Source organism: Lampetra planeri, chromosome 52 (assembly GCF_965212315.1).
Source record: "Lampetra planeri chromosome 52, kcLamPlan1.2.h2, whole genome shotgun sequence".
Taxonomy (NCBI): domain Eukaryota; kingdom Metazoa; phylum Chordata; class Hyperoartia; order Petromyzontiformes; family Petromyzontidae; genus Lampetra; species Lampetra planeri.
Window position 1 is genome coordinate 7,017,795 of NC_136158.1, and position 26,396 is coordinate 7,044,190.

At 53.6% G+C, this 26,396-nt stretch overlaps 1 protein-coding gene across 1 annotated transcript in view; it reads right to left on the reverse strand.

Moving 5' to 3' along the window:
* The window catches only part of LOC144734592 (protein kinase C epsilon type-like), a 41,579-nt gene extending 16,463 nt beyond the window's left edge, over positions 1-25,116 (reverse strand). Inside the window, exons 1-4 of the mRNA XM_078616848.1 lie at positions 24,898-25,116; positions 8,123-8,254; positions 5,964-6,183; positions 5,214-5,367 (exon numbers count right to left, since the gene is read on the reverse strand). Coding sequence (XP_078472974.1) covers positions 5,214-5,367; positions 5,964-6,183; positions 8,123-8,254; positions 24,898-25,116 — 725 coding nt within the window. The remainder of the gene's footprint in view (positions 1-5,213; positions 5,368-5,963; positions 6,184-8,122; positions 8,255-24,897) is intronic.
* Positions 25,117-26,396: the final 1,280 nt, after the last annotated feature.

Sequence of the window (26,396 nt, forward strand, 5' to 3'; positions counted from 1 at the left end):
TCTCTCTCTGACACAAACTCCTTCTCTCTGACACAAACTCTTTCTCTCTGACACAAACTCTCTCTCTCTGACACAAACTCTCTCTCTCTGACACGAACTCTTTCTCTCTGACACAAACTCCTTCTCTCTGACACGAACTCTTTCTCTCTGACACGAACTCTTTCTCTCTGACACAAACTCTCTCTCTCTGACACAAACTCTCTCTCTCTGACACAAACTCTTTCTCTCTGACACGAACTCTCTGTCTCTGACACGAACTCTTTCTCTCTGACACAAACTCTCTCTCACTCTCTGTGGTGAAGCCCTCTAGTCGTGGCCAGCCACAGCAGCAGAGACCTCGACATTGTCATCGTGGCACGCAAGAGGAGAAGAATGGGGTGTTGAGGAGGGAGTGTTCGTGAGTGAGCGATGGTCTGCGTGTGCTGCGAGGGTGCTGTTAACCTCTCCAAATTACCGCGGACTTATACCAGTAGCCAACGTGGGTGGAAACACCCACGTGACCTCGTGCTGGAGGCCCCCGGGGAGGAGAGGCGTCCATGACGCCTGCTGGCAAGACTCCGTTTGGCGGAGCCAGACTCTACCCCCTCACCCTCGGGGTTTGTTAAGAAACACTTGAGGAGAATTTTCGGGACTGCAGGAATTTATATTCTTTGGTTCTTTCGGTAAAGTACACTCACTCAGATTAAGAACCAGGCTAATCTACATAAGTGGTTTTTGTTTTTTTATTTAAAAAAATTATTCACTTTATTTAATTTTTTATGTGACTTTACCAAAAGAACCAAAGAATACACTTCAGGAGAACACCAAAGTTGGCCATGTGGAATGTCCGAGCGTTCGCCGCGGAGGAGAGGCTTCCATTCCTCTGTCGGGAACTGGACCGGTGCCGCCGAGACCTCTGTGGTGTACAGGAGGTCCGGTGGACCGGTTCTGGCTCCAGTCCCCATGAGGGGTGGACACTTCTCTGCAGGAAACTGACAACCGACAGGGAGCAGCTCTTCTTTTGAACAAAAGGATGAAGGGGGTGTGGAAGCGTGGGCAGCTGTGAGTACCAGGTTATTGAGACTCGTATCCTCATCAACGAGACGAGAGGGATCGTGGTGATAGTGGCTTACACCCCCACCAAAGTAGAACATCAGTGAATTGATGCCGGCCATGCTGACGAGTCAAATGGTTTCTATTACCTTCTGTCCCAGGTGCTGCCTGATGTGACCCCAAGGGATAGAATCATCCTTTTGGGTGACTATAATGCCCGAGTGGGTCATGACGCAGACACCTGGGTTGGAATGATTGGAAAGCATGGGCCAGATCAGCTCAATTACAACGGTAGGAGGCTGCTAGACTTATGTGCAGCCCATGAGCTTGTAATCACCAACACACTTTTCCGGCATCAGCACATTCACACAACATCATGGAAGTACACTGGGTCCAAACAAAAACATCTGCTGGACTACATAGTTACAAAACAGTGAATGCAGGCCCACGTCCTTGACACCAGGACCTACCGTGGAACTGGTCTTCCTACTGACCATCGGCTTGTCATCTGTAAGCTGTGCCTACCATACTCTCACTGTGGTGGCAATCATCTATCAAGGACTCCACTCCAACCCACAATGGCCTGGTCCCGTCTAACTGACGAAGGTTGCAAGCAAGAATTTCATCATCACTTGCAACTGGGCTTGACATCGCCCCCCCCTCCTCCTGACGTCGAAGAGAAATCGGTGTGTTCCAAGACAGCGACTAAAGCAGCTGCTATGGCTGCATTGGGTACGCAGTCCAGGCCTCCCCAGAAGCCCTGGCTAACAGAGGAGGTGTTCCGGGGAGTTGAAAGTAAGCGGCAGGCCCACTCCCACCATCAAAAAAGTTACTTGGCGTGCCACACTTATCACCATCCTTAAGGGAAAGAAAAGTGATCCTATCTCCAATCCCCAAGTACAGGTTCGCAGTTTTTACTGAGCATATCTGCGAGCTCTTGGGGGGAATCCCTTCAGCTCAAACAAAAGCTATAGGGGCAAGGCGGGGTTGGCCCTGCTGGTGCTGCAGTGCCTGAAATATTGGAGGAAGTAGCCACTCCTTGTGAGTGGCCGTCTGTTGAGGAGGTGCGACGAGCGATCTGGAGCTTGAGACGAGGTAAAGCGCCGGGGAGAGATGACCTTTTAAGCGAATTGCTGAGGGATGGTGCCGTTTGTGTACAGACTGCCCTATATGACATCATTATGACGGTCTAGTTTACAGGAAGGGTTCTGCAGGATTGGAAGGATGCCGTTCTGGTCCCCATTTTCTTTAAAAGGAGACCACACTGATTGCAAGAACTACCGGGATTTCTCCCTCCTCAGTGTGCCGGGAAAGGTCCTGGCAAGGATTATTCAACATCGCCTTGCCAGGCACGCTGAGGAGAGGCTTGCGGAGCCCCAATGTGGTTTCAGACCAGGACGATCCAGCACAGATGCCATCTATTCTGTGCGTCTGCTACAGCAGACATCTTCTTGGTTATTTCGGTAAAGTCACGTAGAAGGGAAGTAATAAAATAATAAAAATAAAACATAATAAAACCGCCACTACAGCAGACATGTAAGGAATTCTGACAGGACCTACATCTCTGCTTTATTGACCTGGTCAAGGCCTATGATACCATCAATAGGCCTGGGCTATGGGTTGTGCTTTGTGCTTTCGGAGTCCCTGTCTCTCTGCTCACGATCATTAAGCACCTTCATGATGTTGGGCAGGCACGGGTAAAACTACGTGGCCGGGAGTCGGAGCCATTCCCTGTTCACCTTAAAGTGTGACAGGGATGTCCTCTGGCCCCTACACTATTTAACATCGTCTTTGACCATGTAGTTCGAGAAGATATCCATGGATGTACCGGTGGAAGTTCCATCTGGTACAGATACAATGGGAGGCTGATCGATGCCCAAGATGGGGACTGACCATCAGCTCCGCAAAAGAAAGCACCTGCCTGGGTATTTTATGCCATCAAACACTCCCCTCCCTCAGCTCCCCATGAGTGATGGGGCAGTTGTGGAGAGAGTGGAGAGCTTTCCATACCAGGGCGGTGTGCTTATGACCAGCTCCGGTTTGCAGCCAAGGTCTCACTCCGAATCAATTGAGCGGCATTATCTTTTCATCAGATATTTAATGCCACCGCACTCCCAAGCATCTTCTGCTCTGCCATATATAGGGGCTCAGTACGGGCTAGATAAGAGATGGACTGATGTAGTACAAAAAAATGTGGAGCTGATTGAACTTGCGGATGACTGGTACCAGCAGCGTCAAGATCGGCCTTTGTGGAGGAGGTTAGTGAAGGACGCTGCTGGGGATTTGGTGGCAATTGCCCTCCAGCAACAATGGAGGGTAGAGGAGTAACGCTCACAACAATGAGCAGAGCGTCGGGCGGATAGAATGCAGAGAGTGGGCACAGTGGGGCATACAGGTGTTGCATCTGCAGGTCATCTCAGTTAGGCAACTCATGGCAATTGGGTCTGTCCCGAGACCTCCTGTCAGCGAGCCTTCGACACAACACGTGGCCTGAAAGTGCACCTGGCCTGACGCATGTGCCGTTGTGACGTCACGGTCACTTAGTGGCAAATAGCAAGTTTTGGTATTGGTTGTGTGAGTGTATATATGTTGAACTTCTACCGCATCGTATGGAGCCAACGGTGCTAATCAGAGTTGCTGCTATTTACACACCGCAACAGGTACTCATTTAAGGTTGAGTCGACCTAGGTGAGGCCCAGCACCTATTTACGTATTAGTATTGGTCGTGTGCGGGAATCCAACCCTGGTCACCGGATTCGTAGCGGAGTACGCTAACCATTGCGCCACCACTCCCAACTATGGTGAGTGAGTGAGTGTGTGGAACATGATCTAGTGAGTGGGTGGCAAGTGTTGGTGAGCGAGTAAGTGGGTGAGTGTGGCGAGTGTGAGTGTGGCGAGTGAGTGGATGAGTGGGTGAAGGTGGCGAGTGAGTGGATGAAGGTGGCGAGTGAGTGGGTGAGTGTGGTGAGTGAGTGGGTGAGTGTGGCGAGTGTGGCGAGTGTGAGTGTGGTGAGTGAGTGGGTGAGTGTGGCGAGTGTGGCGAGTGTGAGTGTGGCGAGTGAGTGGGTGAGTGTGGCGAGTGAGTGGATGAGTGTGGCGAGTGAGTGGATGAGTGTGTGAGTGTGGCGAGTGAGAGTGTGGCGAGTGAGTGGGTGAGTGTGGCGAGTGAGTGGATGAGTGTGTGAGTGTGGCGAGTGAGAGTGTGGCGAGTGAGTGGGTGAGTGAGTGTGGCGAGTGAGTGTAGCGAGTGAGTGTGTGAGTGTGGCGAGTGAGTGAATGAGTGGGTGAAGGTAGTGAGTGAGTGGGTGAGTGTGGCGAGTGAGTGGGTGAGTGTGGCGAGTGAGTGGGTGAGTGTGGTGAGTGTGAATGTGGCGATTGAGTGGGTGAGTGAGTGTGGCGAGTGAGTGGGTGAGTGAGTGTGGCGAGTGAGTGGTTGAGTGTGGTGAGTGTGAGTGTGGCGAGTGAGTGTGTGAGTGTGGCGAGTGAGTGAATGAGTGGGTGAAGGTAGCGAGTGAGTGGGTGAGTGTGGCGAGTGAGTGGGTGAGTGTGGCGAGTGAGTGGGTGAGTGTGGTGAGTGTGAATGTGGCGAGTGAGTGGGTGAGTGAGTGTGGCGAGTGAGTGGGTGAGTAAGTGTGGCGAGTGAGTGGTTGAGTGTGGTGAGTGTGAGTGTGGCGAGTGAGTGGGTGAGTGAGTGTGGCGAGTGAGTGGTTGAGTGTGGTGAGTGAGTGTGGCGAGTGAGTGGGTGAGTGTGGCGAGTGAGTGGGTGAGTGTGGCGAGTGAGTGGGTGAGTGTGGTGAGTGTGAGTGTGGCGAGTGAGTGGGTGAGTGAGTGTGGCGAGTGAGTAGGTGAGTGAGTGGGTGAGTGAGTGTGGCGAGTGAGTGGGTGAGTGAGTGTGGCGAGTGAGTGGGTGAGTGTGGTGAGTGTGAGTGTGGCGAGTGAGTGGGTGAGTGAGTGTGGCGAGTGAGTGTAGCGAGTGAGTGGGTGAGTGTGGCGAGTGAGAGTGTGGCGAGTGAGTGTGTGAGTGTGGCGAGTGTGAGTGTGGCGAGTGAGTGGGTGAGTGTGGCGAGTGAGTGCGTGAGTGAGTGTGGCGAGTGAGTGGATGAGTGTGGCGAGTGAGTGGGTGAGTGAGTGGGTGAGTGAGTGTGGCGAGTGAGAGTGTGGCGAGTGAGCGAGCGACTCACCAGATGAACTCCCGGCAGTGTGAGCAGTAGGTGGGCTGCCGCAGGTAGGTGGCCATGAACTTGTGGCCGCTCACCTGGTGGACGCGCCGCCTGACGGCGCCCTGCCGCTTGCGCGCGAACGGCCGCTCGCGGAAGGTGCCCAGCTCCTCCGACTCTACACAGGCAAAGGTGCCCCATGTAGCCCACACACGTCACTGGGGCAAGGTGCTTGCTGTTAGCGAGAGGGGCGCCTCGCGAGAGGGGCTAAGGCCGCCCCCGGCCGCCGTTGTCTCCCCAGTGGTGATGTTTACTACACACTGCACCAGGTACTCATTTGAGGCTGAGTCGACCTAGCGGAGGCCCAGGACCGGTTCAGTTAATCGTCACAGGTGTTGGTGGCCGTGAGCGGGAATCGAACTCGGGCCGCCGGGTTCGTAGCGCGGTGCAGCCACTAACCACTACATGACCACTCCCAACACACAGTGACACACACACACAGTAACACACACACACAGTAACACACACACACACAGCGACACACACAGTGGCACCCTCACACACAGTGACACACACACACAGTGGCACACACAGTGTGACCCTCACACACAGTAACACACACAGTGACACACACACACAGTGACACACACACACAGTGACACCCTCACGCACAGTGACACACACACAGTGACACACACACACACACAGTGACACACACACACACAGTGTCACACACACAGTGGCACACACAGTGACACCCGCAGGACAGCGTACTCTTGGCGAGGCACTCCGTGGGCAGGCCCAGACCGCCGCCTCCACCGCCGGCCCCGGGCAGCGCGGCGGCGGCGCGGCCCTCGACGAGGCCGGGCGAGGCCGGGGGGGGCGCCACGAAGGCGGCCGCCCCGGTCCCCCCGGGCCCCCCGGCCTCCTCATGGCTCGCGGTGCCCTCGAGGTCGATCTCCACCCAGACGCGACCCTCGGGCTCCAGATCCAGCTGGGCGGGGGGTGCGGGGGGAGGGGCGAGGGTGGGGGAGGGGCGGGGGGACGGGCAGAGGGGCAGTTTTGGGGGGGGGAGTCAGTGAGTGGGTCAAGGGGGTGGTGAGTGCGAACGTTGGGTGAGCGAATGAGTGAGGGGGAGGACGTGGTGGTGAGTGGGTTGGTGAGTTCCCATGAACATCAATAGCGACATCATCACTGCTATCACCTCCACCACCACCTCCACCACCTCCAACAACAAGAACCGCCATTTGCCACTAAGTGGCGGTCACGTCAACACGACGCTTGTGCCAAGCTATGTGCATCTTGAAGCTACGTGAAGTGTCGAACGCCCGCTGGCAGGAGGTCACGGGGCAGACCAAGATGCCACAGGTCGACTGACTGAGATGACTGAGATGACTGGCTGATGCACCATCTGTGCCCCCTACTGTGCCAACTTGCTGTGCTTTAGCCACCTGGCGCTCCGCTCGTTGTTGTGAGCGTCGCTCCTCCGCCCTCCATTGTTGTTGGAGGGCGACTGCCTCCAACTGCCCAGTAGCGTCCTTCACGAGCCTCCTCCACCAAGGCCGATCTTCACACTGCTAATACCAGTCATCGGCAAGTCCACTCAGCCCCACGGTGGCTGGGCATGCGGGCTACATGGCCCAGCCAACGCAGCCTTGCCTGCCGGAGGAGCTCACCGATGGGACTTTGTCCAGATATTTCAAGGATTTGTGAGCTCTTCACACAATCAAGCCTGGTTAAACCCAGGATGGATCGTAGGCAGGCCAGCCTAAATGTTTCTAACCGGCGAAGATATTACATTAGGGGGGGTCCACGTTTTGCAAGCATAGAGAAGGGAGGGAATGACCGTGGCCGAGAAGACCCGAAGCTTCGTGCGGATTAACAGACCAGGTAGCTACCACACAGCGTTATGCAACCGATGAACAGATAATGCCGCTCTACTGATTCGGAGTGAGACCTCTGCTGTCAAACCAGAGCCGGTCATGAGCACACCGCCCAGGTATGGGAAATGCTCCACTGTTTCCACAACTGCCCTATCACCAATTGGTAGTTGTGGGGGTGGAGTGTCCGATGGTACAAAATACTCAGGCAGGTGCTTAATTTTGATGGGGCTGATGGTAAGGCCCCACCTCTTTGTGGTAAGATCCAGGTTCAGCAGCAGCGCCTCCAACTCCTCCTCTGAGTGAGCAGAAATTACCAGATCATTGGCATACATAACATGGTTGAGCAATACGGAGCATTCCCTTGACCGCACCCGGACATCGATCAGCCTCCCATTGTATCTGTGCCAGATGGAAATTCCTCCGGTACAGCTATTGAAGGCTTCACAAACTACGTGGTCGAAATAGATGTTAAATAATGTGGGAGCCAGAGGACATCCCTGCCGCACCCCAAGGTGTACAAGGAAAGGCTCTGACTCCCAGCCACGTGGCTTTACCAGGGCCCACTCACCATCATGATCGTGGGGGGAGGGTCAGGGACTCCGAAAGCACAACAACCCAGAGCCCAGGCCTACTGATGCCGGGAAAGGTCCTGGGCAAGGATTATTCAACATCGCCTTGCTAGGCACGCTGAGGAGAGGCTTGCGGAGCCCCAATGCGGTTTCAGGAAAGGGCGGACCTGCACAGATGCCATATTTTCTATCCGTCTGCTACAGCAGAGGTGTAGGGAATTCCGACAAGACCTACATCTCTGCTTTATTGACCTGGTCAAGGCCTATGACCACCACCACCACCACAATCACCACCATCACCACCTCCACCATCCTCATCTCCACCACCACCACCTCCACCATCACCACCATCATCATCACCTCCACCATCACCACCTCCACCACCTCCACCACCACCTCCACCACCATCTCCACCATCACCACCTCCACGATCACCACCTCCACCACCTCCACCACCTCCACCACCACCACCGCCACGCACCCACTGCTCGAAGTGGGTGTCCCCGCGCTGCAGGAGCTCATCGAAGCTGAGGGTGCAGTCGGCGACGAAGTCGTCGTAGCCCAGCGGAGTGTCGTGGAATACGGCCAGCTGGATGCAGCGTCCGTTGTGCACCTCCACACGAAAAGACAAAGATCCCCCGTATAGCCTTAGTGGACTGTTAGGCAATAACTGTGAGGGGGTAGTGGCCAGCACCACGCCCGGCCGCCTTTGTCCCCTAGTGGAAAATGTTTACACCGCACCAGGTACTCATTTGAGGCTCAGGACTGGTTCAGATAATCGTCACTGGTGTTGGTAGCCATGAGCGGGAATCGAAAAAGGGTCGCGGGTTTCGTAGCGCAGCATGCTAACCACTACACTACCGCTCTCCACAAGACACACACACAGACACACACAGAGACACACACACACAGACACAAACAGACACACACACAGAAACACACACACAGACACACACAGAGACACAACAACAACAAAAACAACAACCGCCATTCGCCACTAAGTGGCGGTGACATCACCACGACGCTTGTGCCAGGCCATGTGCACCATGAGACCACGTTAAGTGTTGAACGCCCGCTGGCAGGAGGTCATGGGTCGCGGGTTTCGTAGCGCAGCATGCTAACCACTACACTACCGCTCTCCACAAGACACACACACAGACACACACAGAGACACACACACACAGACACAAACAGACACACACACAGAAACACACACACAGACACACACAGAGACACAACAACAACAAAAACAACAACCGCCATTCGCCACTAAGTGGCGGTGACATCACCACGACGCTTGTGCCAGGCCATGTGCACCATGAGACCACGTTAAGTGTTGAACGCCCGCTGGCAGGAGGTCATGGGGCAGACCCAGGTGCCACGGGTCGACTGACTGAGATGAATGAGATGACTGGCTAATGCAACACTTGTGCCCCCTAACTGTGCCAACTTGCTGTGCTTTAGCCTCCCGGTATTCTGCTCGTTGTTGTGAGCGTCGCTCCTCTGCCCAACGTTGTTGTTGGAGGGTGACTGCCTCCAACTGCCCAGCAGCGTCCTTCACGAGCCTCCTCCACAGAGGCCGATCTTGACACTGCTGGTACCAGTCATGGGCAAGTTCACTCAACTCCAAGTCCTCCTGTACCACATCACTCCATCTCTTCTCTAGCCCGTGCCGCGACCGTTTAGCCCCCTCTATCCGGCCGAACAAAAGCTGTTTTGGCATGCGGTGGCTGGGCATGTGGGCTACATGACCCAGCCAACGCAGCCTTGCCTACCGGAGGAGCTCACCGATGGGACTTTGCCCAGATCTTTCAAGGATTTGTGAGCTCCTCACACAATCCAACCTGGTTAAACCCAGGATGGATCGTAGCCAGGCCAACCTAAATGTTTATAACCGGCGAAGATGCTCTATTAGGGGGATCCACGTTTCGCAAGAGTAGAGAAGGGAGGGAATGACCGTAGCCGAGAAGACCTGAAGCTTCGTGCGGAGCGGCAGACCAGATAGCTTCCACACAGCGTTACACAACCGATGAAAAGATAGTGCCGCTCGACTGATTCGGAGAGAGACCTCTGCTGTTAAACCGGAGCTGGTCATGAGCACACTGCCCAGGTATTGGAAACTCTCCACTCTGTCCACAACTGCCCCATCACCGATTGGGAGTTGTGGGAGTGGAGTGTCCATACTCTTAGGTTTTTTCGGTAAAGTCACGTAGGTAAAAATAAATTATGAAAATAAAAATAATAGAAATAATAACAGAAATAACAAATTAGAAATTATCAATCACGACGTTTCTGAGGCAACACAAGTCTCCATCATCAGGTGGGACCGTCACAGCTAGATTTACTGTAACCAGTACAGTAAAGTGGAGTTTCCGATGGTACAAAATACCCAGGCAGGTGCTTAGTTTTGGTGGGGCTGATGGGAAGGCCCCATCTCTTAGTGACACGCTCCAGTTTTAGCAGCAGCGTCTCCAACTCCTCCTCTGAGTGAGCAGCAATTACCAGATCATCGGCATACATAACGTGGTTGAGCAATAGGGAGCCATCCCTTAACCGCACCCGGGCATCAAACAGCCTCATATTATATCTGTACCAAATGGAAATTCCTCCAGTACAGCTATTGAAGGCTTCATGAACTACGTGGTCAAAATAGATGTAAAATAATGTGGGAGCCAGAAAACATCCCTGTTGCACTCCAAGGTGTACAGGGAATGGCTCTGACTCCCGGCCACGTAGCTTTACCCGGGCCCGTTCACCATCATGAAGGTCCATAATGAGCGTGAGCAGAGGGTCAGGGACTCAGAAAGTACAAAGTACAACCCAGAGCCCAGGCCTGCTGATGGTATCATAGGCCTTGACCAGGTCAATAAAGCAGAGATGTAGGTCTTGTTGGAATTCCCTACACCTCTGCTGTAGCAGACGGACAGAAAATATGGCATCTGAAACCGCATTGGTGCTCCGCAAGCCTCTCCTCAGCGTGCATAGCAAGGTGATGTTGAATAATCCTTGCCAGGACCTTTCCCAGCACACTGAGGAGTGAGATGCCCCTGTAGTTGTTACAGTCTGTGCGGTCCCCTTCTTAAAGAGGGAGACCACCAGGGCATCCGTCCAATCCTGCGGAACCCGTCCAGTGGCCCAGACTGTTGTTATGATGTCATGTAGGGCAGTCTGTTCACAAACGCCACCCTCCCTCAGCATTTTGCTTGGGAGATCATCTCTGCCCGGTGCCTTTCCTGGTCTCAGACTCTGGATCGCCTTCAGTACTTACTCATCAAATGGCACCTCAGCCAGCCACTCACAGGGGGTGACTTCCTATTCCAATATTTGAGGCACCGCAGCCTCAGCAGGGTCATCCCCACATTGTGCCACGATGTTTTCCTAGCTGAGGGATTTCCCCTCCCCCAGGACCTCACAGAAATGCTCAGCAAATCTGCAAACCTGTTTCTGGGGGTCAGAGATTGAATCACAGTTTTTTCCCCTAATGATGGAAATATGTGTGGTGCTGCAGGTTACTTTTTTGATGGAATTAAATAGGGATTTGTGATCGCAGGCCACTGAGGCAGACTCCATCTCCTCAGAAACCCGCGACCACTACCCATCCTTGCAGCGCCTCACGGCTCTCCGAACCTCCGAGCGAAGGCTGCGGTAAGCCTCCTCATTCTCTGACGTGGAATGCTGTAGACGATTAGAGTGGGCCTGTCGCTTTTTCTCAACCATCCGGGTCTCTGGGGAGGTCTGGACCGCGTACCCAAAGCAGCCATTGCAGCTGCATGAGTCACAGTCCTAAACCTCACCCATTTCCCCTCGACATCAGGAGGAGTGGGGGACGATGCCAACCCCAGCCACAAGCAATGATGAAATTCTCGCTTGCAACTTTCATCAGCTAACTGAGACCAGGCCACTTTTGGTTGGAATGGGGTCCTGGGTGTACACCCACCACCGGAGTGGAAGAATGGCAGGCGCATCTTACAGATGACTAGTCGATGGTCAGAGGGCAGATCAGCTCCACGGTAGGTCTTGGTGTCAAGGACATGGGCTCGCATCCGCTGGTCCATCACTATGTAGTCCAGCAGATTTTCTGGACCCGGCATGCATCCATGATGTTGTGTGGATGCGCCGATGCCGGAACAGCGTGTTGGTAATTACAAGCCCATGGGCTGCACAAAAATCTAGCAGCCTCCTACTGTTGTTATTGAGCTGATCCTGGCCAAACCCCATCTGGCGGAGCCAGTCTCTCCAGCACAAGCTTATTAGTTAGATATTTAAGTCGTGGTTTAGTGTTAATTTATTGAAGGTGGAGGGGTTACCAGCCCCTCGCACCCATTTAGCCACTGTGGTGGTCACAGACGCCATGAGGGGAGAGGACCAATTGGAATTGGCCCTCCCCCCACAGCACTGTCCATGACAGCGTTGCCCATCCAGCACCGCGAGGACACACACACAGACACACACACAGACACACACACAGAGACACTCACAGACACACACACATAGACACACACACAGAGACACACACAGAGACACACACAGAGACACACACACAGAGACACACACAGAGGACCCGCGTGGCCTCTGCACGCTGCCCGGGGACAAGTGAGGAACCACCCGGGAGGGCGTCCGCCACGGAGATGGAGCGAGGATTTTGGCTGCTGCTATGAATTTCCACACGACGACGATGAGAAGCCGCCACTTCGTCGAGCTATCATAAAAAATAAACAAAGAGATTAGTTGCAGCGATCGGCAGGTAACTCGTCAACTGTGGAGCGTGACGTCATCGTACCACTGCCTGACTCTTAACGAATGACGTCACGGGATCTCTGTCGCTGTTCACTGTGACGTAGGCGACGACAATGTTTTTGTTTATTGTTACCAGGTAAGGGCCCCACTGAGTTGTACAGCTCTTTATCAGAAACGACTCGGCCATCACAAATGACAGCTCAACGAAGTGAGCTTATCATCGTCATTATCACGTGGAAATGTCTTGCAGCCAAATACTCTATACGTGTGACGTTGAGTCTGAATGTGGAGGGGAATAACTGGAGAAGGATCCAGAGAAAGATCCATGTGGCCACGCGGAGCGGGAGAGACACGCAAACTCCAAATATGCAGCCGGCATCGTCGGGGTCGGGATCGAACCCACGACCTCGTGTATACTTCGCGAGGTAGATGACATCTCTTAGCCACCGGGGCGACCTTATACAGGGCGGCCGCTAGGATTCGAACCGCGAGCCTCCGCAGCAATACATATCGAGGAGCTGCATTAAGCAGCGCCCGTGCCCACCGAGGGGTGCTGTAGCTGCTGCTACTGCTGCTACTTCCGTATGGCTGCTGATGTAGATGCAGAGACAACAACAACAACCACAATGTCACGTCAGCAGGAGTAGCGGAGTCGTGTTGTATCATCGCTGTGATGATGTCTCCGTCATCGTATTTGTGGATCGGGGCATTGTCCATAGACTAATATTGCCCATGAACTAACGTTGCTCATAGACTAACACTGCACATAGACAAACACTGCACATATACTTGCATTGCATAAAGACTAACACAACATTGCCACGGACCCCAAGCTGTGTTCCTGCCAAGGCAATATTGCCGCGGACCTCAAGCTGTGTTTTTGCCAAGGCAACATTGCCGCGGACCCCAAGCTGTGTTCCCGCCCTCACGCTCCCCCCCTGCTTGCCTAGATCTCCCTGCCGGCGAAGGTGCGATGCATAAATGGAGAGAGACGCCACCCACACCGAGGTTGCGGCCTAGCTCGCGCCCTCACGCTCCTCCAAACACTCTAGCACACGGGCGAGAAGCCCTTCATGTGTGACGAGATCAGCAAGACGTTTCCTCGCGCTCGGCCTACAAGTATAAATATTTTATATTTTCGCTTGTGTGTTCAACTGTGTGTAACTCTGATATTTTAAAGATGGCAATTATCCTGCTGTGTATCCTACTGCTGTCCCTCCCGGCCATATCTAGTGCCACACTCAACTCTACAAACGGCTACCCGCGTTACTTCGCGTCCATACTTATTGCTAAATTTGCCACTACACCTGCTAATGAAACAGCTATAGACACTTCTACACTCCATCATTGTACCCTTTTGAACCGTATCTTTGTCCCATAACTTCACCAGCACGCCTTCCAAACTTCATTCTGCTCTTAAAAATATCACCATCTGCGAGCGCTGCTATTCGTCCAAGGTTCGCCGCTCTTCATCCTTTCACAGAAGATACCTGTGCAAACTGTTAATTCTACTTTTCTTATTTTTGGGAGGTATTGAGCTTCATCCTGGCCCAAATGTAAAGAACTCGTGTAATTCTTTAGATTTTTCTGGCAGAAAAGGTGTCGTGGTTCTACACGCCACCATCAGAGGGCTTGTGATTAAATTAAGTCAACTAAAACTAAAAGTGGCAAATCTGGACCCAGACATTTTTGCCTAACAGACATTTCTTACTCCGGCCGTCAATGACTTGCAGATTACGATTGACAACTACAACCTTTTTCGGCTTGACCGAGGATCTAAAGGAGGTGGAATTGCCATCTATGTTCGCAATACTATTGCATGTTCACCGGCTTACTCCGTGTTTAAAAAATGTTGCTTTGAAGGTCTGGCTCTTAGAATAACTCTCCCAAATAATCAACAGATATTGGTAGTGTGCTGCTATAGACCGCCTAGTGGGAAGGATGTTGAAGCTGCGTCTGCACGGAGAGAGCTTCTTGGGGGCCTCCCTAAAGGTGAAATAGTTTTAGTGGGTGATTTAAATTGGAATTGGCTAAACCCGCCAGCCGTGGCCACAAATTTTGCAGATGAATTTAACCTGTTTCAATTAATAAATGACCCCACAAGACCCAACCTAAACAATCCAGGACAGTCATTTCTGCTTGACATCCTATTGACGAATGCCCCTCACAATTTCGCACTGACTGGTGTTCTGGGTAATAACCTTAGTGATCACTCTTTCATATTTGGGGTGAGATCATCAGCCAGACCCAAAGCCCCCCCCCCCTAAATTGGTTGAGAAGCACTCCATGAGACACTTCAGCTCTCAGGCATTTACTAATGATGTGCTTAACTCGGATATTGACAAGGTCTGTGATATCCCCAACTTGACTACGGCTTGGGAGACCTTCAGTGATCACTCTTTCATATTTGGGGTGAGATCATCAGCCAGACCCAAAGCCCCCCCTAAATTGGTTGAGAAGCACTCCATGAGACACTTCAGCTCTCAGGCATTTACTAATGATGTGCTTAACTCGGATATTGACAAGGTCTGTGATATCCCCAACCTGACTACGGCTTGGGAGACCTTCAGGTACACGTTTCTCCAAATTATTAACAAACATGCTCTGTTGGTTAGATTTAAAACTAAAGGCAACCGCTCACCATGGTTTGATCCTTTGATTACTAAGCTCATGAAACTAGGGACAAGGCTTGGGCATGGGCTCAGAAAAGTAATTTGGTCAATGACTGGCTAGAATACAGGATTTTAAGGAACAGATGTGTAAAAAAAATACGGCATGCAAAAAATGCCTACTTTTCCTCCACTCTCCTGGAATCAGATGGAAATGCCAGGATCTTCTGGATAACAATCAAATGTATCGAAAAGGCACCCAAAACAGATAATCTGCCCGTTGAGCTTAACCGAAATGGGGAATATTTTTCAGAGCTCAAAAAATAGTTGACACTTTTAACCTTCATTTTTCTGAAGCTGAAAACCTTTTTGATAATGTATTGGGAGTCACCCCTGCCCATGCAAATTCCTACACCCCTGTCCAAACATTAAACGAATTTAGTTTCCAGCCAATCCACGATAGTAATGTTCTGAAACAACTGTCCTAACTCAAAGGGTCCTCCTCTACCGGAGCAGATAGTACTCCCGTCTTCGCTCTGCTAACTCTTGGTCACCTAATATACAAACCTATAGCCCATTTTTTTCAACCTGTCCATCAAAGAAGCATCCGTACCTCTAGAATGGAAACATTCCTATGTTCGTCCACTTCATAAAGGGGGCCCTAAAGATGATTTAAATTACTACCAACCTATCTCAATTCTTTCCCCGTTGATGAAAAGTTTTGAAAAATTATTGAACTACCAAATTAGCACTTTCCTGTCCGACAACAATCTATTACATCTAAAACAATCTGGGTTCCGAAAAAAATACAGCACCACATCTGCTTCATTAGACCCTCTGAATCACATTTACAGTAGCCTTGATAATAAGCAGTACTGCACCAGTCTTTTTCTTGACTTGTCCAAAGCCTTTGATACAGTCGACCACAACACCCTGCTTAGTAAACTAAGTTGCCTCCGTTTCTCCAAATACGCAGTAGAATGGTTAAAAAATTACCTCTTTTCTCGCACCCAAACTGTATTCACAGATGGTTGGAGGTCAAACAGTGTTAAGATAACAAAAGGGGTTCCACAGGGTTCCATCCTCGAACCCTCTTATGTCAATGACTTGGGCACTGACCTGAATCATTCCTGGGTAAATTTTTTGCAGATGACACAATACTGATTACTGCTGGCCGCTCTCCGAATAATGTGATTTCTAAACTCCAGGGTGATTTCAACAAACTACAACATCAGCTAGTTGCTCTTAAACTAGTCCTGAATACCTCCAAAACCAAAGTGCTATGCTTCTCACCAGGACTAAAGCGGGAAGTTATTTTCCCCCCATTACATTCCTTAAATAATTATCAAATAGAGCAAGTCAAGATCTATAAGTATTTTGGGGTCATCCTGGATTCAAAACTGAAATTTTAAGATCACATTGATTATATTGGTAAAAAGACAAAATAAAAATGGTTTTCTGTATCGACACAAGCACTGCTTCCCCCCTATGTTCCGTTTGGAATTGATAAATGCTACCATACTGCCTCTACTTGATTACTGTGACATCGTATACAAATCAGCCCCAAGCACTGTACTGAAGAAGCTTGACTCAATTTATCACTCGGCCTTAAGATTTGCATTGAAATGCCCATATAGGACTCACCACTGTGATCTCTACATTGGGTCAAACTTAACATCTCTTAATGTTCGACGGCTTGTGTACCAGATTTTATTTATTCACGATGTACTTACAAAAACATCCGCAGACTACCTGCTGGATCTCCTCTCTGTTTCGAAGAACAAATGTGATCTAAGGTCTTCGCTCATTTACCAGCTTCACATTCCTTATTGCCGTACAAATAATGGAGGTAGGGCCTTTGCTATTGAGGCCCCCAGGGTCTGAAATGCAATTGCCAATAAACTGCAACTTGAATCACTATGAGATCTTCACTAAAAACTGATCTAGAGGAGTTGTACACCCCTAGCTGCCACTGCTATTCAGTGGCCTAAAATCAAATGTTTTCATTCCGGATGACCGCTGCAACGTATGATCTTGTGTTTTGATTTATTGTGCTGATCTTTAAAGATGCATTTGAAAAATGTTGATACTCCTGTAATGCGAGCGTAAATGGGGTTGTTGCTGACCTCTGGTCCAATCACGCGGCCCGGGGCATTGGGGGGCGGAGCCTGGTCTGCGGGGCGTGTGGGAGGGGCCACCGTTCACCTCGGCTCCAATGGGAGGCGAGGTGAATGGGGGCGGAGCTAGCGGGGTAGTATGGGAAGGCCGGATCTGACGATCCGGGAGGCGGGAGTCAGGGTCACGTGGGAGGAATCGATATAAGTGGGAGCCCGGAAGAGATCGGGGCAGTCAGGGAAGTTAAGAGGCTGAGCCACGTTGGGTGGTGAGGAAAGATCCGCGCCATCAGCCACGTGGCCGAAGGACCTCAGCACGCCGTCGGCCAGCGGTGTGCGGGAATAGAGGAGCTAACGGAGGAGCGTGCGGGGCACGCGAGAGAGAGCGTGCGTGGCACGCGAGAGAGAGAGCGTGCGTGGCACGCGAGAGGGAGTGTGCGCGGGGCGCGCGCGAGACGACACTGGTCCGAGAGGAGGCCAGTGGGGGTGCGGAGAAGAACCTGAATAAAAGACAAACGGAGACCAGCATCGCCTGACGGAGTCTTTTATTACACTGGTGTGAGAAGTGGAACGAGATGTCAAAACATCTCAAGAAAAAGAATATACCTGCACCATCTTCAGAAGACGAAGAGGACCTTCCTCCGGCGGTGGTGGTCCCGACCATGAAAGGCGTGGGCGAAGTGGCTGCGAGCGACACGACAGGAGTACAAGATGTCGTCGGGGCGGCCGGGCCGTCTGCGTCGACGGGCGCCGAGGACGGCTGGCGACACATGGCAGTCCAGCTTGATTCGCTGCGGGCCGTTCTGCTGGATTTAGTTACCCTGGTCGCGCCAGCGACGATGCCGGATCGGCCACGTGGCGGGCCTTCAAGCGGGGAGCCTTCGGGTGGGGCCAAGCCGTCCGCCATTGGGGCCTCTGCGACGCTTCCCGCCCTCTCCGACACGCGGCAGGACGCCGCCATCTTGGGTGTGGTCCCGGACGAACGGCGGGAAGCTGCCATCTTGTCGCCGCCGCGGCGGGAAGCCGCCATCTTGTCGCTGCCACGGCGGGAAGACGCCATCTTGTCGCCGCCGCAGGGGACGCCTGCATTGGAAGACGGCAGCTCGGGGACTCGCAGCCATTGCTTGACGACGATTAAAGAATTCTCAATTGGAGGAGATTGGAGCGAATTTGCGTGGCGTTTTGAGTCGGCCGTCCGATCCACCAAGTGGATGGATGCGGAGGCCTTGGAAGTTCTGCTGATGCTCCTGGACGACAAGTCTTTGAAATTCTTCCGCTCCATCAAGGCCGCGAAGAAGGCGACACTGAAAGAGTCGTTCAACGAAATGGTGAAAGCGTACGAGCCTCCAGATGACGCACACCGCAGATTCGTCCAGAGGCAACGGGCACCCGAGGAATCGCCTGTGGCTTTCCAGGGTGCTGTGCTTGAGCTGGCCATGGCCGCGTATCCAGAGACGGAGCCCGACTTGTTGGAGCCCTTGATACTGGGTAAGATGTTGGAGCTGTCCAAGGACTTGGGCATTCCGATGCCGATATGCGGCCATGAGCAGCTGACCTCGCGGATGGCAGCCAAGTGCCTGGACGCGCAGTTCAACTTGCGCCGTTGGGCACAGGTGACCGCCTGGACGGGAAGCCCGACCGTGGAGGGAGGCGCCACCGGGTGGACTCTGTCAAAGGCCGTCTTCGTGCCGGACGAGAGGGGGCCTGGCGATCTCTCTGCAGCGGCGGCCCAGTGGGTTCCTCGAGGGGGAGCGGAGTCGCGCTCCGGCCCACCGCTGAGGGATCGTCGAGACGGGGGGGGGGAGCCAGGCGGCGGGCCGACTCGCCGAGTTACCGCTTCGGCCATCTTGGACACTTCGCGCGGGACTGTCGGAGTTGCCCTCGCCCGCCTCTTCAGCCGGAGTCCCCGGCCAAGGACGCGACGTCAACGCCGGAGTCAACCATGTCAGGCAAGTCGGTACGCATCAGACACCCGGCAAGGCCTGTCATCTCATGCATCACCGTCGGTATGCGTTCCGGGGGCCTGTTCTAACGGGGAGACTCTAAGGGATCCATGTCACTCGCTGACACAGTGGCGGAAATTGGCACGGAAGGTGGTCGCAGCCGCTACTGGGTCGTCGACCGTGCCGGGTACGATACAGGGGGTCGACGTGCGGATTTTGGTAGATTCGGGCGCGTCCGCAACTATCATCTTGGACGTGATATTCCATCTCCTGTTCATTCCGCCATCGGGGGTACGACCGGTTTACGATTCATGTGTTGCGGCGAACGGAGGGAGTATGGGCATCGTTGGTCAGGTGGAGGCGCGTATTTCGGTTGGGGGTGTGTCGGCTTCGGGGACGGTGTTAATCTCCAGGTCCCTTGCTGTGCCGTGTTTGTTGGGGACCGATTTCCTGGCAAAGATGCCCATTCAGATAAGGGTTGATCAGAATTGTATTGAGTTACCGGCGGGCCAGAAGATTTTCTTTTTGCCGTCGCCGCGGGGACAGTCCGCTCCGGACCGTCAGGTGCAGGCGCTATCCGATGTTTCGGTCGGCATTCCACCTGGCTCACAGATGCTTATCCCACTGCGTTATCGGAAGCCCGTGCCTGGGGTCGAGGGGGCGGCGGGGGTGTTGTTGTCGCCATCCAACGCGGTTACGGATGGCCTGGCGCTGGTCGCGGCACGAACGATTGTTCGGCCGGGTCAGCCTCCGTTTTTGCAAGTGTTGAATGGAGGCGCGGACAATGTCGTCGTGCCGGCCGGAACCGTTTTGGCACATGCTACGACCGCCTTCACGGCCCATGACGATCCGGCCTACCGGGGCCTCGTAGGGGGGTTTCGGCCTCGACGGCGCAGGACGATCGATGGATCGCCGGGTTGTGCCAAGAAAATGCGTCCTTGACTACGGACCAGCGGTCCGCGCTTCGCGAGCAGTTGGAGAAATATTCTGATGTCTTTAGTAAAGACGATTTCGATCTGGGACGCACCTCGTTGCTCTCCGACCATATTGATACCGGGGATGCTGCTCCCATTCGGATGAATCCACATCGGTTGAGCCCGGCGGAGAGGGATCATGTACGCGGCGCGGTAGATGATATGCTAGCCGCTGACATTATCTCTCCGTCCAACAGCCCGTGGGGCGCTCCGGTGGTCCTGGTAAAGAAAAAGGATGGTAATTTACGGTTTTGTGTCGATTTTCGGAAGTTAAACAAGGTGTCGGTTGCGGACGCTTACCCCCTGCCGCGTATGGATGACAGCTCCCCCTGGACGAGTCCTCGAGGGAAAAGACGGCTTTCCGTACGCCGCAGGGCCTGTTTCAGTTTAATTGTCTTCCCATGGGGTTGAACGCTGCCCCTGCTACGTTCCAGAGGTTGATGGAACTCGTGTTGACCGGTCTGCAGTGGGACACGTGCTTGATATATTTGGATGATGTTATTGTGTTCAGCCGTACGTTTGAGGAGCATCTTCAGAGATTGGATGCTGTTTTTGCTAGGGTGCGTTCCGCCAATTTGAAATTTAAGCCCAAGAAGTGTCACATTTTGCAACGATCCGTGCACTATTTGGGCCACATAGTCAGCTCTGACGGTGTGGCCACGGACCCGGAGAAAACGGCGTGCGTCGATTCCGGGCCACGGTGGGTGACGTGTGTCGTTTTGTCGGGTTCGCTTCCTATTATCGCAGGTTCGTTCCAAATTTTGCCATGATCGCTAGGCCGTTGCACCTCCTTACGGCAAAGAACCGGAGGTTCAGCTGGGGGCCGGCGGAGGAGGCGGCGTTTCATGGCCTACGCTATCGCTTGGCGTCAGCGCCGACGCTGGACTACCCTGATTTCACTCTGCCTATAATTCTGGATACCGGCGCTAGTGACACGGGGATTGGGGCCGTCCTATCACAGTTTAAGGGTGGCGTCGAGCGCGTGGTGGCTTACGGGAGCCGCGTTTTATCTCCGGCAGAGACCCGCTACTGCGTTACCCGCCGGGAACTGTTGGCTATAGTGCATTTTGTCCGTCAATACCGGCCGTATTTGTATGGCCGCAAATTTATTGTGCGCACGGACCACGCGGCTCTACAATATTCCCTGAAAGTTGACCAACCGTCTGGCCAATTGGCGCGATGGTTGGAAACTTTGCAGGAATTTTAGTGTGAGATTCAATATCGTAAGGGGTCGTGTCACACAAACGCGGGCGCGCTCTCCCGATTGCTGCAGGGATCCCCCTGCGCCTGTGCCTCTGGCACAAATAGGTGCACACGGGTTCCACCGCCCCCGCGTCTTGTCGTGTCCGCTGTGGAGATGCCCGGGGCTTCCACGTGTCCGGAACCGGCCGACGGGGTTTTGAATTTGCCACGTTCCGTGTGGATTCGAGAGCAATTGCTCGATGATTCGCTGGAGGCCTTACGGAGTCGGGCTGCAAAGGAGAGGGGATATCCGTCGTCCGATGGGACGCCGGGAGCGGCTCTCCGTGACGGCTTGTTGATGTGGAGGGAAGGCTTGCACGATCGCTGGCGTCTTGTTGTGCCGTCGTCGTTGCGATATGCGTTGATTCGGATTCTGCACGCTGAGAAGTTGTTACATCTCGGGGTGCAGAAAACCTTGTTGACGTTACAGCGGGATTATTTTTGGCACGGCATGACGACTGATGTCGTCGGGCATATTCGGGCGTGCTCCGACTGTGCCCGGCGGAAGCCGCCTAAGCAACCGTATGTTCCCCCAGTGCAGTCGATACAAAGTGTCGCGGGTTAACGAGTTGGTGGCGTTGGATATTCTGGGGCCCTTTCCCCCATCCGCTCGGGGGAACAAATTTTTGTTGGTCGGGGTTGAATATCTTTCCCGCTGGCCGATGGCCTGGCCCTTGCCCGACCAGTCGGCGGCGTCTATCACGGAGGCATTTCTGTTCGGATATGTGATGGACAAGGGGGCGTCGGAAAGGTTGCTTACAGACCAAGGGCGAAATTTTTCTTCCAACCTATTGCGGGATGTGTGCGACGCACTGGGGAATAAGAAGGTTCGGACGTCTCCCTACCATCCACAAACTGATGGGACGGTTGAACGGTTGAACCGGACCCTGTCGGCCATGCTCTGTCATACGGTTATCGAGAAGCAGGCCGATTGGGATTTGCATATCCCTGGGGTGCTCTCCGCTTACCGGATGGCGCCGCATGCGTCAACAGGGTACTCACCCTTCTTTTTGATGTACGGCCGCGAGAATGTGCCGCCAGCAGTAGTGCAACTTGGCAGGCGGGTGAGGGGTCCTGTTAAGCCCCTCCCCGAGTATTTTCGTGACGCCGCTCGACGCGTGGCGGAGGCGCGGGAGGCAGCCCGATTGGCTACGCCAGGACCCAGGCCCGGAATGAACGTTGCGCCCGGCGCTCTCATTGTGGGTCCCCCTGGCGAGTGGGGGACATGGCCTGGCTCCACTGCCCACAGGTACCGGTGGGGACCTCCCCTAAGTTGCACAAACCCTGGCAGGGGCCGGTTGTGCTTATTATCGGATCGCGGCGTTGGTACGTTCACACGTCCTGATTGAAACCCTACGTGGCCCCGCGAGTGGATGCGTCATCTCCTAACGTTGCCTTGCCGGTGTCTGCCGCGTCCGATGCGCCACTGACTTTGCCTGTTCAACCTGCAAGCGCGCCTGTCATGCCTCCTGTAGACGGGCCGCTGTGATTCTGCCGGACACAGGGATTCCTGCACCAGGTGGGCCTACCACGGCGACGGGGACATTTGGCCCCGCTGCCCCTCCAACCCCGCCGCGGTTGCAGTCCTCCACCAGCGTCGGATGGTTCCGGTTCCGCCGCTCCTAAAACCCTGTCGGGACTGCGACCCGCACTCATTCCAAATCCCTTCCCTTTCGTTAAGTGTGTTGTTGTTATACTCTCCGTGGTGTCTGGTGATTCCTAATTGTGATGCTGTCGCTCGCATTATTTTATCCTATTGCAGCCGGGACGGCTGGATTTTTCATCAGGGGGGGGGGGGCCATGTAAGGCGAGCGTAAATGGGCTTGTTGCTGGTCCAATCACGCGGCCCGGAGCATTGGGGGGCGGAGCCTGGTCTGCGGAGCGTGTGGGAGGGGCCACCGTTCATCTCGGCTCCAATGGGAGGCGAGGTGAATGGGGGCGGAGCCAGCGGGGTAGTATGGGAAGGCCGGATCTGATGATCCGGGAGGCGGGAGTCAGGGTCACGTGGGGGGAATCGATATAAGTGGGAGCCCGGAAGAGATTGGGGCAGTCGGGGAAGTTAAGAGGCTGAGCCACGTTGGGTGGTGAGGAAAGATCTGCGCCATCGGCCACGTGGCTGAAGGACCTCAGCACGCCGTCGGCCAGCGGTGTGCGGAGTGCGGGAATAGAGGAGCTAACGGAGGAGCGTGCGGGGCACGCGAGACAGAGCGTGTGTAGCACGCGAGAGAGAGAGCGTGCGTGGCACGCGAGAGGGAGTGTGCGCGGGGCGCGCGCGAGACGACACTGGTCCGAGAGGAGGCCAGTGGGGGTGCGGAGAAGAACCTGAATAAAAGACAAACGGAGACCAGCATCGCCTGACGGAGTCTTTTATTACACTCCTACTGATGCTCCTGCTGTTGTGGAGTGACTCATGCAGCCAGCTATGGCTACAGGGTTTGGTGGTACATGTTTTTTATGTTGATTATTGTGAAATTTCGGTCACAGTTCCTATGATCACTGTTACATTGCTTTTGGCTTTATTTTGGTGATTTCAAAAAGTTTTATGGTTTCGCCATGTTTGTTTGTTATAGTACGGAGTTAGAATGATGGCTTTAATCTAAGTTGTCTTGTGGTTGTTGTTTGACTTGCATCCCACTGGGATTTTTGCACAGCGTTGGTGTACGGTGCGTTTTTTCTGGAAGACTTTGCAGTTTTTTCCTGGATTTTTCTGTTTGCGCGTCGTCACTTTAAGATGTTTTCTTGTTCATGTTTTTGTTTTTTGTTTGTTGCGGTTGCACCCGATTCAAGAGCCGAATGGCTCACAGGGCTATACCAAATAAATGAAACTGAAAAACTAACATTGCCCATAGACTAACATTGCCCATAGAAATGACTGCACATAGATGGACTTACGGCTGATATAGCTGCAGAGCAACAACCACAATCTATGTGCAGTGTTCGTCTTATCTGCCGGCCTGACCACCTCAATGTGTTATTGCAAGTTGTTGTCGTTGTTTCTGCATCAGCCTTGGCATGCGACGAGACGAAGTTCCTCTCCATCCCGCCCCTCCCAAATCTCATTCAACGACAATCACCTCGCTCCATCCAAGACGTGTGACCATTACCCCCGTCCGTTGCAACGTTCACGCGAGTAGCTGTTTGTGGCTGGCCGCCTCGCGTGTTTGGGGCTGTCGGGCCCTGTGCTGAGCAACCGTTGGGTTTCTAAGAAAGAAAGAAACCCCGAGGATTCGCGCCTTCACGGAATACTGATGGCGTGAAGCGCCGACGATGCCGATGTGGATGATGATGATGCGGATAATAATTCGGATGATGTTGATTATGCAAATGATGATTTGAATGATATTTATGATGATGCGGTGATGATGTTGTGGATGATGTTGATGATGTGGATACGGATGATGTTGATATTGATGATGATGCGGATCATGATGACTACTAATGCAGATGATGATGATGATGATACGGATGATGATGATGATGTTGTGGATGATGATGATGTTGTGGATGATGATGATGTTGTGGATGATGATGTTGACGATGATGATGTTGACGATGATGATGTTGACGATGATGATGTTGATGATGATGATGTTGACGATGATGATGAGAACGCTGCTGCTGCCTGGACCGCGCTCACCTCCGTCCAGAACTCCTCGTCCCATCGCGGGTCGTTGCTGCGGCTGCGAGTCTGCGTCTGCCCGATCCGCGTCTCGTCCACGTTGACCGCCACGTAGGGGTCGAGCAGCGTCGTGCCCTGGGCGCGGGGGCTCAACGAGAGCCGCTGGGACCACGGAGTCGGCCTCAGCGCCACGGCCCCGCGCACGCGGACACGCAGCGAGCCCGAGAAGAACACCATGACTACCTCCCCCCCCCCCCCGAGTCTGGCTGGCTGGCTGGCTTAATGAACCTCGCTACGGCTCCACAAACCTCGCTCTGGCTCTCGGGAATGTCACCCAACGAGGCCTTCGTTGCAAGTGCCTTTGTCTGGCTCAATGAGCCTTGCTCTGGCTCTCAATGAGTCTCTGGAATTTCAGACGACGATGATGTCGATGATGATGGTAGGAGCGATAGTGGGCGATGCTACTGCCGATGCCACTGCTGACGATGATTGCTACGATAACAGCAGTTGCTCAAAAGGTATCGGCGTGTTGACAATCTCGCTACACCTGCACCGCTTACATCACCGCCATCAATCACGCTAATGACGATGATGCTGCTGTTGCTGCTGCTGAGGATAATGATGATGTGGAGGAGGAGCTGTCAACCCGTCTTCATAAGGGTGATCTTCATCATCATCACCACCACCACGATCACCACGACTTGCAGCTGCTAATCTTGCGGACGAGATGATGACGATGTCAACCCCGAGTCCTTATCAACTCCGTCACGTGCAGCAGCAGCAGCAGCTGGGGAAGGGTAGCCAGGTGGGTGGTGGTGGTGGTGTGTTGATGTGTGTCCAACTTCTTTCGCACCGCACGTAGCCAAACGGTGCTAATCGCAGGTGATGATGATGTTAGACGTCAACACCTCTTTATCATCATCAACGTCGTGATGATGATGTTGGTGGTGGTCCTCGTGGTTCTGGTGGTCCTCGTGGTTCTGGCGATCCCAAAGAAATCCAGGCCGTTGTGGCTGCTGTCCGGGCGACAAAGAGGAGGGGGGAGGAGGAGGGGGGAGGATGGGGAAGGAATCACATTTGGTCCCGGGCAGTTCCCCCCCCCCACTCATTGCACCGCGCACGTGCCTGTGTGTGTACGTGTGTGTGTGTACGTGTGTGTGTACGTGTGTGTGTGCGTGTGTGTGTACGTGTGTGTACATGTGTGTGTGTGTACGTGTGTGTGTACGTGTGTGTGTACGTGTGTGTACATGTGTGTGTGTACACGTGTGTGTGTGTACGTGTGTATGTGTGTACCTGCGTGTACGTGTGTGTGTACGTCTGTGTGTGTACGTGATCAGGCTGGCTGAGAAAAAGCGACATGCCCACTCTCATCGTCTACAGCATCCCACGTAAAAGAATGAGGAGACTTGCCTCAGCCTTCGCTCGGAGGTTCGGAGAGCCGCGAGGCACTGCAAGGATGGGTGGTGGTCGCGGGTTGCTGATGAGATGGAGTCTGCCTCAATGGCCCGCGATCACAA